Consider the following 19073-nt stretch of genomic DNA (forward strand, 5'->3'; position numbering starts at 1 on the left):
ATCTTATCGAATTGAAGCCTAACCCTCCATTTCTCCGCCCACCCGCTTTTCCCGGAGCCTGAAACCAGGAACCTGAAAAAAAGAGAGCACATTGAAAATAAACCCATCTCCAACATTATCCAAGCTTCGGGCGGGTGTGTGTGTGTTAAATTGGGGGGAAAAGAGAGGGATCAGGGAGGTGAGGGATAAAACGCAGAAAGTGAAAGGAACCAGTTCTGTCCACCGCTAAATCTTTCCCCCAAAAAACTCTCGCCTTGCAAAACCGACCTTGGATTCATATCCATATAATATCCATACAATACAATCCGTACAATCAGTGATGGGCTACCAAAATTTTTCCTACCACACTGTGGGCGTGGCTTACGCATTTTGTTTCAACATCTTTCAGTGCAAATTGGGGGTTCTGGGGTGGAGCTCCACTGCGTTTCTCCCCCCCCCCGTCCGGGTAGTAGCCCACCCCTATATAAAGTGTATGTACACACACCCACGGACAGCTCTTCTAAAATTATACCCATTCAACCTCCTTTACTGCGATAGGAAAAATATACCCAGAGCCCAGAAGGGAAAAAAAAATAATCAAAATTTTGCTACCGGTACTGCGTAGCTGACCGTATCCGTAGGAGCCCACCACTGCATACAATCCATACAATATAATCCATCCAATCCATCCAATCCAATCCATCCAATCCAATCCACGATACAATACAATACACACAATACAATACAATCCATACAATACAATCCATACAATAATTACTAATAATCGAATTTGATTTTTTTTCTTGCACGGCGGTAAAAAATCGATTTCTTTGAAGTGTGTGTGTGTGCGTGTGGGTGTTTTTCTTCGCCTCTGAAGAAAGGCAATTTTTAAAAACCGTCTTCGTTTCTCTTTATTATAGGGGATGTCTGGGGTGGCCCCCCTTCCCTTCCTCTGCCAAAATTCGCCGGACAGGCGAGACGCCCAGCCCTGGCGAGAACTTGTTCCTCCACGCCCCCCCCCCCAATCCCCAAACCTGCCTTAAACAGGTTCCAAAGTGCAGAGAAGAAGGGGGCCTAAAGACAACTCCCCCTTCGCCTTCTGACCTAAAGGCTGTGGAGGGCCCGATCCTCATCCCGCCGGGCGAAAGAGGCAGAGTCTGCGACGCTCCCCCCCCACCCGTGGCCGTCTGCGCCCTCCCCTCCCGTCTGCGCCCTCCCTCTCCCCCCCTCTCTCCCCGCCCATCATTTGCATCCTGCGCGCCCCCCCTCCACCCGCCTGCCCACTTCATTTGCATATCTTATATGGCTTACTGGAGGGCATCAAGAAGGAGCAGCAGTAGTAGGGAGGCCCGCCGCGGCGTTTGCACGGCCGGAATCCGCCGCTTGAAAACAGGTGTCAGCCGCGAAAAGCTCTATAAGGGCTTCCCGTTGCAAGCGGGCTTTGGGGAAGGAGTTTGGGGGTGGGTTTTTTTGGAGGGGGGCTTTCCTTTCCCCCTTTCCCTATCCTCCCCCTCCCTCCCTTCTTTCTTTCTTTCCTTCTTTCTTTGTCTCTCTTTTCTTCTTCTTCTTCTTCTTCTTCTTCTTCTTCTTCTTCTTCTTCTTCTTCTTCTCCTTCTCCTCCTCCTCCTCATTCTTCTCTCTTTCTGTCTCTCTCTCTCTCCCTTTCTCTCCCTCTCCTTCTCTCTCCCCCCCTCTCTCTTTCTCCCTCTCTCTCCCTCTCTCCCTTTCTCTCTCGCTCTTCCCTTCTTTCTCTCTTTCTCTCTCTTTCCCCCCCTTTCCCTTCCTTCCCTTCCTTGCCGGGCTTATAAAATGGTGTCCAAACTCAGCGCTTTGCAAAACGAGCTCCTCAACGCCCTGCTCACCTCGGGAGTCACCAAAGAGGTCCTGATCCAAGCGCTGGAGGAACTGATGCCTTCCACCGGCGGCGCCAATGCTCCGGGGGCCGGTGGAGGCGGCGGCGGGGGCTACGGGGTGAAGCTGGAAAACTTGCAGCTGTCGCCCAACGGCGGCGGGACGGAGCCGGACAGCAAGCCCATCTTCCACACCCTGACCAACGGGCACAGCAAAAGCCGGCTGTCGGGGGACGAAGGGTCGGACGACGGAGACGACTTCGACACCCCGCAGATCCTCCGGGAGTTGCAGGCGCTCAACACCGAGGAGGCGGTGGAGCAGAGGGCCGAAGTGGAGCGGATGGTCAGGTAAGTAAGCGAGGAAGAGGAAGGTGGCGACGGGGGGGGGGGGGGGCTGCGGGAGAAAGTCCCCGTAGTAGAGCCAGCGGGTTCGGGAGAAAGTGATGGGAGGCTGGGCGAAAGTGGGATGGAACGTTCGGACTGGAACGTTCGGAATATAGAACGTTGGGATGAAAGGAATGGAACGTTCCGGCCACACTGGAGATAGAACGTTCCGGCGACTGAATACAAAACTTGGTTTGCAAAGGTGCGTTTTTCGCCGCTTTCCTCGCAAAACAATACCGCGCGTGGGTTGTTGTTTTTTTTAAAAAATATTTTTAAACCGACCCACCGTTCCAAAAGGTTTCCCCACCCCAGCCACCCATCCTCTTTGTTTTTGCGCCTTTCCCTTAACAGAGAATGGGAAAGTGGACACAAGGGCACAATCTGAGGTGAGTTGGGGGAAAGATCAGAAGCGACATTATGAAAATATTATTTGACTGAAAGAGTAGAAGATGCTTGGAACAAACTTCCAGCAGGCGTGGTTGGTAAATCCACAGTAACTGAGTTTAAACATGCCTGGGATAAACATAGATCCCTCCTAAGATAAAATACAGGAAAATAGTAGGGCAGACTAGATGGACCATGAGGTCTTTTTCTGCCATCAATCTTCTATGTTTCTATGAATGGCTCTCTCCGGGTTTACGCGTGCGTGCGCGATACAAAATGTACACAACTCGTTTACACAACTTTTGCCCGCTGTCCCCTTGTCGTTGCGCTGGGTGTAGGGATGGTGGGGGTGGAAAGGATGACCGAACCACGTGAGAGTTTCAATCGATTTTTATCTCTCTCTCATATCTCACACCCACAATCAAGGACAAGCGCCCAGTTTTTTTAGAAACACACGCACAAAAAACACACATTCATAGCGCGGAGATAAATTTCTTTTTTTAACTGATTAAAATAATCCCAGCAAAAAGAAATCAGGGATTTTGGTCTCTCGGGGAGCTGCGCAATCCTTTTAAGTATTTAAAGAAGGACTTTAGGGATTGCAACGGCCTCTTAACAGAGAACGTGACGTTTTTCAGGTTCTCCAACGATAACACCAGAAGGAGGTTAAAAATAACAAAATTCAAAATGCAGCCGCGCTAGAAATGGATCGCACTATAACGATTATTTATTTATTTATTTATTTATTTATTTATTTATTTATTTATTGCTTTGTTTTTATTTTCATTTATTAAACCGGGAGCGAAAGAATCTTTGTAAGGGGAAAGCGAAGAACTTGGATGCAAAATACAGTTTTGTAGAATTAACGCTAAACTCTTTAAAATTTAGGGTGGCTCCTTTTCTTAAAAAAAAAAAAAATCTGCGGAATTTTTTGTTCGTCTGTATTATTATTATTTAATTATTTAATAGACTTGTATGCCGCCCTTCTCCAAAGATTCGGGGCGGCTCGCAGGTATATATATTTTTCTTTAATATTTTTTTAACCTAAGCTTAGAACTTTTCTATTACCCTGAGACAAAAATCCCATTAGAAATACAGTACCTCTTTCCCATGCCTGTCTATGCAGAAATACCATATAAATTCAACGCTGCAATATTTTATACCAATAAATAAAACCGGTGGATAAAAGCGTGAATTAAACATCATATGCTACAAAAACCACTCAAACGTGAGCCGAATTTGGCCGCTTACTAACTTATCCTCCCTGCGAACCCCGATGAATGTCGGAAAGCAATCGCCCCTTATTCTACAGTTCAGATCTAACACGTGCGAACACGACTGATTGCGCTGAGACTCTGACACGCATGAATTTATAGTCGCCGTACAATTCAGACGTCCCTAACGTTCTCTGGCCACGTATTGCGAGATAATTTTATTTTATAATATCCTCCAATGTGTGAGTGAGTGGGTGTGTGATGATTGCACACTCTAGGAACGGTGTAGTAGTTGGGAGGTGGATATCAGATGGAAGTTAGAGCAGCAGCATTTTTCCCCTTCAAATAACTTTATGTTGAAGTATAAAACTAAGGGAGAATTAATTTGCGAGGATCTTGGCGCACTGTGTGAGTTTGGCTGCAGATGTTTCAATATCCAAAGCAGGTCGCATAATCAGCGCTATAACATAACGAGAGCAAAAGCCCACTCCCTTACACAGCACTGATGATGTTACCTAGTTGGTTAATGAAACGTCTGCCAGGAAACAACTAAGCCCAGAGAGCACCAAGGACCTGGATTTCAGGCCTGAGCTATAAATATTCTCTTTTATTGAAACTCATTTGCAATTCCCACACGGCCCCGTTTAATAGAAACCATGGGTTTATCTGGCGTAAAAATAATAAATAAAATTACATTGACATAAATTGCCGTGGTGGAGGGCAAAAGGGGTGGGGTGACTTCCAAGGAAGACGTTGAGGGCAGGGACATTCTCTTGACACCCCCCCCCCCAATTCCAAATATCGCCTCCAATCAGGACGCCAGGAATCGCCGCGTGTAGTAGTAATAAATAGTACCGTAGTAATTCATAGTAATATCCGTTACCTATCAATTTCTAGAGATAGGCTTTGTGGAGAGAAAGGTGTGAATTTGATGAAAAGGAATCTAGCAATAATTAACTCCGGGTAAACCTTTTCACTTCCTAAGAGTATTTTTCTCCCTCCTTCTAATACCTTTTGTCCAGTTAAAAACTTTCATCAGCTGTTGATTCACCAATACGAAAACTCTCTCTCTCTCTTTCTCTCCCTCTCTCTGTGTGTAAAAATGCCGAAACACAAGCACCTATATACGTGTCTTCTAACTTAAAGAGTCGGACGGCTTTTGACAAGTTAGTTACTAATTATCCCTCGGCGCTTTTCCTCTCTCTCTCTCTCTCCCTAGCTCTCTCTCTCTTTAGCAAAATATCAACTAAATAAACGGCTATTTATTAACCCGCCGCTCAGTTTAAAAGACCGAGGCTGGGGTTTTTAAATTCCTGTTTCTTCGCGAGTCGGTTTCGTAGGAAGCCAGCCGGTTCAAAAACGGAATTTTGGGGACCTTTTTACATTTTATTTTGTTTTTTTGCGAAAACGAAAGGTAAACTCTTTATGTCTCTCTCTAGACTAGTTAAAAGGTTTCCAGATGGATCTTAGTTAGGGAAGCGCCGATTAAAATAACTAGTGGGTGGTACGAAGGTAGAGAGAAAATAATAATTTAAAAAAACCACAACAGAACGGATTTATCTTCTAATGTCTTCCTACGAAGGAAAATAAAACGGAAAGGCTAAGAAGAGTTTTATGTTGCAAGCCGATTTAGGAGAAATTAAAAGCTCTCGAATAAAGGAAGGTCCAAGCGTGCCGAATTTGGACCGAAGCGGTTTTTAAAACCCTAAAAGTCTTTTGAGAAATACCTGATTATTTTCGAACTTCGCTCACAGAAACTGTACTGCTCAAAAAAATCGAGGGGACAACACTCAAAGAACACATCCTAGATCTGAAACGAATGAAATATTCTCATTGAATACTTTGTTCTGTACAAAGTTGTGAAATTGATTGTCAATCACTGTTGCTTCCTAAATGGACAGTTTGATCTCACAGAAGTTTGATTTATTTGGAGTTATATTGTGTTGTTTAAGTGTTCCCTTTATTTATTTATTTTTTTCGAGCAGTGTAGTTTGCAATGGTGAAGGGCATTTTTTTTTCCAAGGGAGGGAGCCGATTGTTTAGGATCGAAACTGGATTTTCTATTTTGACCCCTTTGACAATAATTTAAGTGTTGTATCTTATGATTCTTGACAAATGTATATTTTATGTACACTGAGCGCCTATGCACCAAACACAAATTCCAAACACTTAGCCTATTCCTATTCTATTTAGTTCGATTTCATATTTTTGAATCGCCCGTCTCCTTCGTTTCCCGAAGGGTTTAACTTTCAGGCGAGGCCCCCCAATTTTGATTTGGGGAATCAAATCGCGCTCCAACGTATTCAGGAGTAGTTTCCCCCCCCCCTCGGCGGGACTCCGGTGGCAGCAGGCCTCGAACCAGGCTAAGTTTCCAAGGAGTTCGATTGAAGGATTCAGTGCCAACCGAAGGAGGGCAGCGAATAAGCGTGCCAGTCTTTCGCTTGTTCCAATTCCACGCGGTGCGAGCGGGTCGGAATTGAACGCGCAGCCCTGCTGGGCGTAGGGTGGCCGCCTGAATGGATGGCTCAGTGGAGGCTTTGCCCAACATCTGCCAATCTCCCAGATCCACTTGATGGGTGGGTTAAAAAAAACACCACGCCGAATGCATCTCGACTGTGCCACGGGTCAGCACAATCGTAATAATTATTCTTATTTCTTCTCCTTGGTGTTCTCTGAGCTTGGTGGCTATCCTGCAGATGTTTCGTTACTCAAAGTAGGGAACGTTGTCAATGCTACCCTAGTTTGTGTAATGAAAATAAGCGCAGAGAACACCAAGGACCCTTCGTTTCAATTCGTGGGGTACAAATATTCCCCTTTATCGGTACTTCTGTGTCTGTCCTGAAGGGCTATAGAAACATTCAGAATTGCGGTAGGTTCTTTGTTCAAAAACTCTTCTCCTTCAGCAGGTTTTTTCTCTCTCTCTCTCTCTCCCTCTCTCTCTCTCCCCCCCTCTCTCTCTGTGTCTCATTCTGTCTCCATCTCTCTCTCTTTTATTCTCTCTTTCTCTCATTCTGTCTCCATATCACTCTCTCCTTTATTCTCTCTCTCACTCATTCTGTCTGTCTCCATTTCTCTCTCCCTCCCCCCTCTGTCTCATTTTGTCTCCATCTCTCTCTCTCTTTCTCTCTCCCACTCTCTCTCTCTCTGTGTCATTCTCTGTGTGTCTGTCTCTTTCTCTCTCTCATTTCTGTTTATTCAGTGGAGACGGCCTAATCGTTAAAAAGTTAGATAAAACTTTTTCCTGGAGAGGGAAAAATTGATCTGATTTTAATGTCCCAACAGTCTTTCGTTCGAGGCGAAGAGATTGAAGGGTGGAGGAGGGAAAAAAGGAAAGAAAGAAAGAAAGAAAGAAAGAGAAAGAAAGACAAGTAAGCGCTCTTCTCAATCGGGTTTCCTCCCGATTAGCCCAAGCACCTTAAACGGAGTGAGAACACGGACTATATATACCGTAAATCGTCTGGAAAGGCCCCTTGAAATTTTCTAGGACTTCCTAAGTGGAAACTTCTCAAAAGAGCGCCCCCCCCACTCCACCCCGACACACACACACAAAACACACTCCGTTTACACTGTCCCCTGAAACTTTTAAGGAAAAAACCCCAACTCATGCTCCCCAAAGACGACTTCAAGGTGACTGGGATCCGCCACAACATCTTTCGGGATTGGAATAATTTGGAGAAACGCTTGGGTGGGTTTGGACTACTACAGCATCCATCCGCCCCCACCCGACGCAATCCGCGGCGAGTGGGGGGGAGCCCCCCCCCCAAAAAGCAATGCAAAGAATCTGGAATCCTCGGCTTCTGAGTTTGATTTCTGAACAGAGGTAGCGATGCTGACCGGGTGCAAAAGTTTGTGTGTGGGTGTCTTTTTGTCTTGTCCCCCCTCCTTCCCCCCGCCCCCCCCCAGGCACTTTGATGAACTCTCTAACCTTTATTTACCTGGCTGCTTTTCCCTTCCCTTTCTTCCCAAGGGTTCTCTGGCAGCCTCTGTACCTTTCAGCGCACCCTTAGGTAGGTCAACTCAAAAGCAAACCCCATTGAGATCAAAGCGACTGGAGTATTTGTTTGTACAGGACAGTCTGCAACCCAGGCTAGTAAGAATGGCGAACCCGAGTGAATCTGGTTAAATCTTCGAGTTGGTGGCGGTCACAAAAAGCTCCAGCCAGGTGCGGTTTGCCCCAGGTGTGCAGCTTGGTTACTTTTGGCTTTTTTTCTTTAAATTTTTTAAAGCTTGGTTTCTCTTCTTGTGCCTTAATGAGTTGTAGGAACCCAGCTGTCTAGGTTGAAAATTGTGCGTCACCGGTTTAGGGTAGAATAACTCATTGCACTTGATTTAATTAAATCTACCCGATTGTTTTAACTGCAACGAATCGGGACTTCATCTATTGGTCTGAATAATACACTGCTCAAAAAAAAATGAAGGGAACACTTAAACAACACAATATAACTCCAAGTACATCAAACTTCTATGAAATCGAAATCTCCACTTAGGAAGCAACACTGATTGACACATGCTGTTGTGCACGTTCAACAAAGTATTCAATGAGAATATTTCATTCATTCAGATCTAGGAGGTGTTCTTTGAGTGTTCCTTTTATTTTTATTTTTTTGAGCAGCATATTTCTGCTTTATCCCCGCAAAGAAATTCTGTGACAAAAATCCACTTGGTGCTGCCTTTTAAAGCTAAAAATACTTAAAGGTTTGAATCTGATTTGAATCTTAACACATTAATATGCGTTTGAATTTCAACACATTAATAGGTGCAAAGGATTAATAATCTATTTAATTTCATCTCTCTTGAAATTCCTCTGCACCTCGAAATTCCCTGTTTTGTCCTTTTTTGTTTTTATTCTTCCAATAACGAATGTTAAAGGTTTATGTCTTGATTTCCTTTTCCTATTTATAATTCCTAAAAAAATGCAACAAGACACGACAAACACTGTTATAAAGAGAAGGGGATAAATGACATAATGGGTGGGAAGCTGAAGAATAGGAGGGAGGAAATAAATAAAAATCAAACTAACAATCTGTTAAAGACTTTCCTGTAGTTAAACAATATGCACTTCTGCAGAAGTGAAGTATTTTCAGGTATATTTTTATTAGAGCTTTTTTTTTTTGCCAACAAAGCCAATGACCAAAAAAGAGCAAAATAAAACCTAATACCATATGCATTTGTTTTAATCCCATTCCTCCATACCATGAAATGCTCCCCAACTGGCATGAAACGTATGCAAAGATAAATTTAGGAGGGTGAAAGGGTTCACGCACTCACCAAACAGCAGAATAATAGAGTTGGAAGGGACCTTGAAGGTCTTCTAGTCTAACTCCCAGCCCAAGCAGGAAACCTTACACCATTTCAGACAAATGAGGGTCCAGTCTCTTTTTAAAAGCCTCCAGTGATGGAACATCCAGAACTTCTGGACACAATTCAAAGTGTTGGTAATGACCTACAAAGCCCTACATGGCATCAAACCAGATTACTTATGGGACCGCCTTGTGCCGCATAAATCCCTGCGGCAGGTGAGATCCCACAGAGTTGGCCTTCTCCAGGTCCTGTCAACCAGACAATGTCATTTGGCGGGGCCTGGGGGAAGAGCCTTCTCTGTGGGGGCCCCGGCCCTCTGGAATCAGCTCCCCCCCATAGATTTGTACTGCCCCCACCGTCCTTGCCTTCCACAAGAGTCTTAAGACTCACCTATGTCGCCAGGCTTGGGGCAATTAGACCTTGCCCCTCTGACCCATAAATGTGATGCATGGTGTGATTGGACTGTCTGATTGAGTATTATATAGGGTTTTTAGTTGTACTTTTAAAAATACAGTATATTAGATTTGTTCTATATGCTTTGTTTTATATTTATTCTGCGAGCCGCCCCCAAGTCTTTGGAGAAGGGTGGTATACAAATCTAAGAAATTGAATTGAATTGAACTGAATTCTTGGAGGGAAAGTGTTGCATTGGTTAATTGGGAAATTTCTCCTTCGTTCTAGGTTGCTTCTCTCCTTGAATAGTTTCCATCCATTGTTTCTTGTTGTGCCTTCTGATGTTTAGAGAATAGATTGATCCCCTGTTTTGGTGGCAGCCCCTGAGATATTGGAAGACTGCTATCATATCGCTCCTAGTCCTTCTTTTCATTAAACAAGACATCACCAGTTCCAAGCAACCGTTCTTTGTGTGTTTTAGCCTCCAGTCCCCTAATCATCTTTGTTTGTTTACTTGTTATTATTTATTTATTTATTTATTTATTCATTCACTTATTTATTTATTTATTTATTTACTTATTTACTTATTTACTTATTCATTTATTCATTCATTCATTTTCTTATTTACTTACTTACTTACTTACTTACTTACTTACTTACTTACTTACTTACTTACTTACTTACTTACTTACTTACTTACTTACTTACTTACTTATTTATTGGATGTATATGCTGCCCCTCTCCGAGAACTCGGGGCGGCTCACAACATATAAAAAGGAACAATACAATAGAAACCCTAAATCCAATTAATATAAACCCAATTATCTAATCTAAAATCCCCATTTTATTAAAAAAAACCCAATCATTCCCACTCAACAACAACATTCATATACCAGGGGACTAAGATCTAATCGCCCCAAGCTTGGTGGCATAAATGAGTCTTAAGATTCTTATGGAAGGCAAGGAGGGTGGGGGCAGTACGGATCTCTGGGGGGAGCAGATTCCAGAGGGCAGGGGCCCTCACAGAGAAGGCTCTTCCCCTAGGTCCCACCAAGTGACATTGTCTAGTTCAGTGTTTCCCAACCTTGGCAACTTGAAGATATTTGGACTTGAACTCAGAGAATTACCCAGCCAGCATTCGTTGGCTGGGGAATTCTGGGAGTTGAAGTCCAAATATCTTCAGGTTGCCAAGGTTGGGAAACACTGGTCTAGCTGATGGGACCTGGAGGAGGCCGACTTTGTGGGACCTGACCAGTCGCTGAGATTCTTGCAGCTCTTCTCCTCAACTTTGGTCGCATGTTGAGGACTAACTGTGCAATGCTTTCCCACAGTTAATTCAACCAGGGTTTAGTTAATTAACCCAGCCTGTTTCTTTCAACAGCTGAAAATCCAAAGCAGTAACTTGGCTAATTGCCTGCTTACAAGTCAGTGTTTAATAAGTAAATCTATCTCTTGTATACTTGAACCGCACAGTATAAACTTTCAACACGTGGGACTCTGGCTGTTATTAATTTATTTCTATAAATCATCAACAGAAAGATACACAAATACTTGTGCTTTTTTTTAAATGGGAACAATTTATTTGCAAAGTTTTAAATCCAAACCAACTAGAAGTTGTATAGCATAGTATAGACGGTGTATGTCTACGTTTGTCAGAATCATGGTTGAAAAGAAAATCTACCAAAAAAAAGAGATATTTTCCTTTTCTAATCTTAGATGAAATAGCAGAACTGCAGTCATTGTTGGTCCTTATCCTGCTGGGAATTTCCTCAAATATTGTCTCAGATTCTAGCTGTGTTTTCTGGGGGTAGAAAAACAACCATGCAATTAATTCTTAATCCAGGTAGTAGAAAAATACAGGAATGTATCAGCTCTGGATTGGAATTCAAGGACCTGACAAAAGGAGACTGAAATTTTATTTTCTAGGGGAATAAGAGAACTTTTAAAACGGAAAGGCTTTGGATATACGTACATATACATATACATATACTGTATATATACATATACATATAGCTGCCACGAGTCTTTGGAGAAGGGCAGCATATAAATCTAATAAATAAATAATAATAATAATAATAATGATAATAATAATAATAATAATAATAATAATAATAATAATAATAATAATAATATACCGTTGGCATATTGGTTCAGATGAAGATCATCCAAAATTCCTATGACCTTTTGCTAGGTTCATAAAAGTCTAACCCAGAGGAAGCAACTTTTTTTTAGGTGTAATCCACCACCCAAAATTTCTGTTGCTAAGCAAGAGAGTTGTTATGTGAGTCTTGCCCCAGTTTAAGACATTTTTTGCCACAGCTGTTAGGTGAATTATTGCAATTGTTCGCTTACTAGCTGTCATTGTATATGAGATGGGCAGCAAATAAATTTCATAATAAAAAAATCAAAATTAAAATTTTAAAAATTAAAACAAACTAAAACTGAAACCAAAACCAAAACCAAAACCAAAACTAAAACTAAAACTATAAAACTAACTAAAACTAAAACTAAACTACAACTACAACTAACACTAACACTAACACTAAAACTATAAAACTAACTAAAACTAAAACTAAAACTACAACTAACACTAACACTATAAAACTAATTAAACCTAAACCTAAACCTAAACCTAAACTACAACTACAACTAACACTAACACTACAACTAATACTAACACTACAACTACAACTACAACTACAACTACAACTAAAACTAAAATTATGCATGCATAGATACATAAATACATACATACTTACACACATAAAAGACAATTGTTAAGTGAATCTGGCTTCCCCATTGACTTTGCTTGTTAGAAGAACGCAAAAAGTGTTGATATGATCCCAGCACATGACAACCATCATAAATATGAACCAGTTGCCAAGTGTCCAAATCGCATGACCATGGGGATATTGCACTGGGTTGCAAGTGTAGAAAAAACAGGTCATAAGTTGCTTTTTTCAGTATTTTTATAACTTTCAATGGTCGCTAAATGAATGGTTGTAAGTTGAGGACTATCTGTACTGCAGGACCTTTCAACTAGTTAAAAATGAGGGGTTTTTTTCACACAATCATACCTGTTCTTCCCTTTTCCTTTAATATTGAGGGTGATGTAAAAGTGCAAAACTTCCAAGATTGGAGATTTATTGTACAGAATAGCCTATACCACGGTTTTTCAAAAAATATTAATTTAAAAATACTTTGCGGTTTTTTCCCTATACCATGGTTTTTCCCACCCAATGATGTCATATGTCATCGCCAAACTAATAATTTTTGCAAATAAATGAAAAAAAAAAAGTCAATAAATAATTATGTTTACAAATATCAGGATCACTAAGTGTCTTATTCAATGGTGAGTACCAGTAATAATAGTGAGTAAATGGTTGTTAAGGGAATGGGAAATGGTAATTTAGGGGTTTAAAGTGTTAAGGGAAGGCTTGTGATACTGTTCATAGCCAAAAATGATGTATTTACTTCCGCATCTCTACTTCGCGGAAATTCGACTTTCGCGGGCGGTCTCGGAACGCATCCCCCGCGGAAATCGAGGGAACACTGTATACTAGAAGGTTAAGCTGGCCAAAAGGAAGGAAATCTGCAAATTGGCATCTCAACAGAATGAAGTCTAGTTCAAGAACATAATGAGAAACCCAAAAGGAAATTTCATGTTTTGATTGTTTCCAGTCCTGCCGTTTATTTGTTTGAAGCCAAAGTAAGATCTGTAAACCTGTCGCTCTTGAAATCTACTCGGTCTGCAAAATACGGATCATTTCTAACTGATCTTTTTTGCATTCCAATTTTGGATTATTTATGCAATAGACTCGGGCTCCAAAATCCATGATCTTGCCTAGCATTCTATGCAAATCTAATTTTTATAATAATTAGGCTGCCTTTGCATTGCGGAGGTGAGAAATCAGAGGTGAGAAAAGCCCATAATTTCTTAGCTTTCTGCAAACGTGGCTGTGCAGCCTTGTGTGGGGCAATACAGAGTGTGTGTGTATGTGTGTGTGTGTAAAATGCAGGGGTGGTCTGCTGCCTAGATTGGGGTGGGGGGACGTAGTGGGGTAGTGAAAATGGAGCTCCACCCCAGAGCACCCAATTTGCACTGAGAGATGTTGAAAGAAAATGCAGGGCGTCCTGGATAAGCCATGCCCACAGTGTGGTAGTAAAGAATTTGGTAGCTTTTCACTGGTAAAATACACATGCATACACACACACAACTATATATATAAAAGCCCAATGCTACTCATGTATCATCATGAAATCTCCAGAACTGTAAAGCCTATAAACTTGAAACTTGGCACGTATGTTTCTCTTGGCCTCTAGGTGTTTGCTAAGAAAGGATTTTTTGAAGTGACCATCAGATCATTAGTTATTTTTTATATTATTTTTAACACGCTCTGATGCTAAGGAGTTAGATGTTCTACTCCCCCTCCCCACCTGAAAAGAACTCTGTTCCAACTGCCAGTGGGCGTGGCCAGTGCATGACTCATCTGGCTGTGGGCAGGGAGTTTAGATATTCTACTCCATGCTAAGGAGCTCAGTTTTGTAGCGAATAGGGTATCCAGCTAGTAGTATGTATAAGTATTATGTATGTATGTGTTTGTGTTTGTATTTGTGTGTGTGTGTGTGTGTGTGTGTGTGTGTGTGGTTATATAGAGGAAGCAGTATGCTCCCTCCCATATTTGGGTATACCAGGTGACTCTACGTACATATATTTGAGTGCGGCATAATATAGTCAATAAAATCAGAATTATTTAAGTTTTAAAAGTTAAAATGTAGGTGTATAAACACAAACAAACAAACACACTACACACACACACACGGTATGAAACATCCGCCACTGTTGGCCAAAAGGGACACACTGATAAAACAGCTAAGTGTGAGTGTAATGGGAGCATAAGGCGTTGCCTTAGGCTGAGACAGATCATTTGTTCATCCCATAAAGGAGAATATTAGTAGCTCAGGGTTGAAACGAGGGGTCCTTGGTGCTCCCTGACTTTGTTTTCTTGCCCGACGCTTCATTACCACACAACGTAACATCATCAGTGCACTGATGTTACGTAGTTTGAGTAATGAAACATTTGCAAGAAAACAACCAGACTCAACACCAAGGGCCCCCTCACTTGTTCATTATATTCGAAAACTGTGACTTTTTAGCAATCGGTACTATGGGGAGTCTTTAACTTATGGCCAATCACTTAGTCACTATTCAAAGTTATAACCTAACTGAAAAAAGGGAACTTATGACCTGGATCCAGAGTTTTGATGGTCCGTCCCCCCCGACAGCAGTCATGTGACCAAACTTTGGCTGCTCAACAAAACAGCCACAATATATGAACATCGACAGTATCCCAGTGATGCTGGCTTACAATGGTTTTGCGGAAAATTGGCACTTCCATGTTTTCAGCAAAACCATGCCATGGGGGGAAAAAATGGGTAGGCTTAACAACCACAAAAACAACTACAGTGGTACCTCTACCTAAGAACGCCTCTACTTATGAACTTTTGTAGATAAGAACCGGGTGTTCAAGATTTTTTGCCTCTTCTCAAGAACCATTTTCCGCTTACAAACCCGAGCCTCCAAAACTGTAACCAGAAAAGGCAAGGAGAAGCCTCAGTGGGACCTCTGTAGGAATCTCCTGGGAGGAAACAGGGCCAGAAAAGGTGGGGAGAAGCCTCCGTGGGGCCTCTCTAGAAATCTCCTGGGAGGAAACACAGCCGGAAAAGGCGGGGAGAAGCCTCTGTGGGGCCTCTCTAGGAATCTCCTGGGAGGAAACAGGGCCAGAAAAGGCGGGGAGAAGTCTCCATGGGGCCTCTCTAGGAATCTCCTGGGAGGAAACAGGGCCGGAAAAGGCAGGGAGAAGCCTCCGTGGGGCCTCTCTAGGAATCTCCTGGGAGGAAACAGGGCCAGAAAAGGTGGGGAGAAGTCTCCATGGGGCCTCTCTAGGAATCTCCTGGGAGGAAACACGGCTGGAAAAGGCGGGGAGAATCCTCCGTGGGGCCTCTCTAGGAATCTCCTGGGAGGAAACACGGCCGGAAAAGGCGGGGAGAATCCTCCGTGGGGCCTCTCTAGGAATGTCCTGGGAGGAAACAGGGCCAGAAAAGGTGGGGAGAAGCCTCCATGGGGCCTCTCTAGGAATCTCCTGGGAGGAAACAGGGCCTCCACCCTCCCTGTGGTTTCCCCAATCCCACGCATTATTTGCTTTTACATTGATTCCTATAGAAAAAATTGCTTCTTCTTACAAATGTTTCTACTTAAGAACCTGGTCATGGAACAAATTAAGTTCATAAGTAGAGGTACCACTGTACCACTAGCACCACCACCACGTAATGTCATGAATCAGACGGATCACATGACCAAACCCTTTTTACAATTACTTTGACTTAACAATCATAACGGGCAGGCCCCATGGCAGTCATAACTTTATTTATTTATTTATTGGATTTGTATGCCGCCCCTCTCTGTGGACTCGGGGTGGCTAACAACAGTGATAAAAAACAGCATGTAACAATCCAATACTAAAACAACTAAAAACCCCTAATTTTAAACCAAACATACATACAAACATACCATGCATAAATTGTAGAGGCCTAGGGGGAAAGAATATCTCAGTTCCCCCATGCCTGACGGCAGTTGTGGGTTTTAAGGAGCTTACGAAAGGCGAGGAGGGTGGGGGCAATTCTAATCTCTGGGGGGAGTTGGTTCCAGAGGGCCGGGGCTGCCACAGAGAAGGCTCTTCCCCTGGGTCCCGCCAAACGACATTGTTTAGTTGACGGGACTCGGAGAAGTCCCGTCAACTAACTTAGGGACAGTTTGCTTAGGAGTGCCCGAATGTTGATGCTCAGCCCCTGTGATGAAATTTGCAATCTGTGCCTTAGGAGCAGCGGCCCTTCCTGTAAGCAGAACAGATCAATGTGTTATGTTCCTATAAAAATCTAGATAGGAGAGAACTGTTATGTCTTCGGCAGCCGTGTTTCAGAAAAAGAAAAAAGAAAAGAAATGCAGAGGATCAGAAAAAGAAGCTTCAGATCAAAGACTTATTTGCCGTCATCTCAATCCTGTTAAAAGCTATTCTTAGAATGTGTGAGTGGGCCTCGGTGTGAGCCAAAAGCTGACGTGCGTGGTGAGACCACACTTGGACTACTGTGTACAGTTCTGGTCACTGTACCCCAAGAAGGCTATAATGGAACTGGAAAAGGTGCAAAAAAGGGCAACAAGAATGATCAAGGGAATGGAGCCCCTCCCTTATGAAACCAGGTTGCAACGCCTTGGTCTCTTCAGCCTTGAAAGACGGCGTTTAAGGGGTGACTTGATCGAAGTGTATAAAATCATGCATGGGATAGAAAAGGTGGATAGAAAAAAATTATTTTCTCTATCACACAATACTAGGACAAGGGGGCCCTCCCTAAAACTCATAGGTAAGAAAGCGAGGACAAATAAAGGGAAATATTTATTCACTCAGAGGGTCCTTGGTTTATGGAATTCACTTCCAGAAGAGGTCGTGACAACTGTCAGCCTGGATAGCTTCAAGGCAGGATTAGACAGATTCATGGATGCCAAGTGTATCGGTGGTTATTGAAACTGATGTCCATGTGCCGCCTCTATGCTGGTTGAGGCAGGTGAGATTCAGTTGAGTGCCATTTATTGGGGGATCAAGGGAAAGGGAGGGTCTTGCCTTCTCTTTCTGCTCAAGATCCCCATGGACAATTGGTGGCCCACTGTGTGACACAGAATGCTGGACTTGATGGGCTTTGGCCCGATTCAGCATGGCTCTTCTTGTGTTCCTATGTTCTTATGTGCTACTGAAAGTTGCAAATACTGATTATCATCACCTGTTATTTCAGGGGTGTCAAACTTGATTTATTTGTGGGCCACATCAGGGTTGTTTTTGACCTCAGTGAGGCTGGGGTGGACATGGCCAGCTCAATAGCACTTGGTGAGCCAAGCACACTGCCAACGAAAAGGGGTTCCCGAGCTCTGTTTTTGGCTAGAATGGAATGGCCAGCTGATTATCAGACTTGAGAAAGGCTGTTTCGCTCTCTGGAGGGTTCAGGGAAGCCGTGGAGGTAAAAAAATCACCCAACCAGAAGTTCAGAAAAATGTACTTCCAGGTTGCCGTTGTGCTGTTTTTTGCACTCTGGGACTTCAGGAAGCTTCCTTGAACCCTCCAGAATGCAAAAAACAGCACAATGGCAGACCGGAAGTGTGTTTTCCTGAACTTCTGGTGTGTCCGTTTGGGCATTTTTTTTCATGTACCAGCCTTCAGTGAGGCCTGTGCGCATGTGCGGGGATGAGAGGGGATTGTGTGCCTACGCGGGGGTAGCGGGGGGTGCGCATGCGTGGAGGGGATGGAAGGGGTGTAGGCACATGCACGCATGCACACCCACACACAAACCAAAAAAGGTTCGCCATCACTGCCCTAGAAAATGTCCAAAGATACTTCACCAGAAGAGCCCTTCACTCCTCCACTCGAAACAGAATACCCTACGAAAGCAGACTATCAATCCTAGGTCTAGAAAGCTTAGAACTACGACGCCTAAAACACAATCTAAGTATTGCCCACAAAATCATATGCTGCAACGTCCTGCCTGTCAATGACTATTTCAGCTTCAACCGCAACAACACAAGAGCACGCAACAAATACAAACTTAATATTAATCACTCCAAGCTTGACTGTAAAAACTATGACTTTAGCAATCGAGTTGTCGAAGCGTGGAACTCATTACCGGACTCAGTAGTGTCAACCCCTAACCCGCAATATTTCTCCCTTAGACTATCCACGATTGACCTCTCCAGGTTCCTAAGAGGTCAGTAAGGGGCATACATAAGTGCACTAGTGTGCCTTTCGTCCCCTGTCCAATTGTCTCTCCTTATCTCATATATCATATATCTTTTCTTCCTTTCATATATCTTCTCCTCTACTTTTATAGCTTTTCTTTATATATAATACTTCATGTCTATCCTCTTCAATATCTATTGTGTATTGGACAAAACAAACAAACAAACAAACAAACAAACAAACAAACAAATAAATAATAAAATAATAAAATAATAAAATAAATAGAATAAATAAAATAAATAAAATAAATAAATAAAATAAATAAAATAAATAAAATAAATAAAATAAATAAGATAAATAAGATAAATAAGATAAGATAAATAAAATAAATAAAATAAATAAAATAAATAAAATAAATAAAATAAATAAAATAAATAAAATAAATAAAATAAATAAAATAAATAAAATAAATAAAATAAATAAAATAAATAAAATAAATAAAATAAATAAAATAAATAAAATAAATAAATAAATATATCATTTCAGACAACTGACTGTCCAATCTTTCCTTAAAATGATGGAACATCCACAATTTTTGGTGGCAAGATGTTCCCCCGGTTAATTATCCTCACTGTTAGGAGGTTTTTCCTCAATTCTAGTTTGCTTCTCTCTTTGATTAGTTTCCAACCATTGTTTCCTGTCAAGCAATACATTATAATATAAGTCAAGGACGCTGACGTTCAAGCAATGTGTTATATTGTAAGTCAAGGATCCCTGTATTCAAATTT

General features: G+C 42.3%; 1 protein-coding gene across 2 annotated transcripts in view; it reads left to right on the forward strand.

The window, feature by feature from the left end:
* Positions 1 to 1303: 1303 nt before the first annotated feature.
* HNF1B (HNF1 homeobox B) overlaps positions 1304 to 19073 on the forward strand; it is a 134525-nt gene continuing 116755 nt past the window's right edge. For both annotated transcript variants that reach the window (XM_070735279.1, XM_070735280.1), the window contains exon 1: positions 1304 to 2177. In XM_070735279.1, the coding sequence (XP_070591380.1) occupies positions 1789 to 2177 (389 nt within the window). In that variant the 5' untranslated portion in view covers positions 1304 to 1788. The remainder of the gene's footprint in view (positions 2178 to 19073) is intronic.

This window comes from Erythrolamprus reginae, chromosome 1 (assembly GCF_031021105.1).
Source record: "Erythrolamprus reginae isolate rEryReg1 chromosome 1, rEryReg1.hap1, whole genome shotgun sequence".
Lineage (NCBI taxonomy): Eukaryota > Metazoa > Chordata > Lepidosauria > Squamata > Dipsadidae > Erythrolamprus > Erythrolamprus reginae.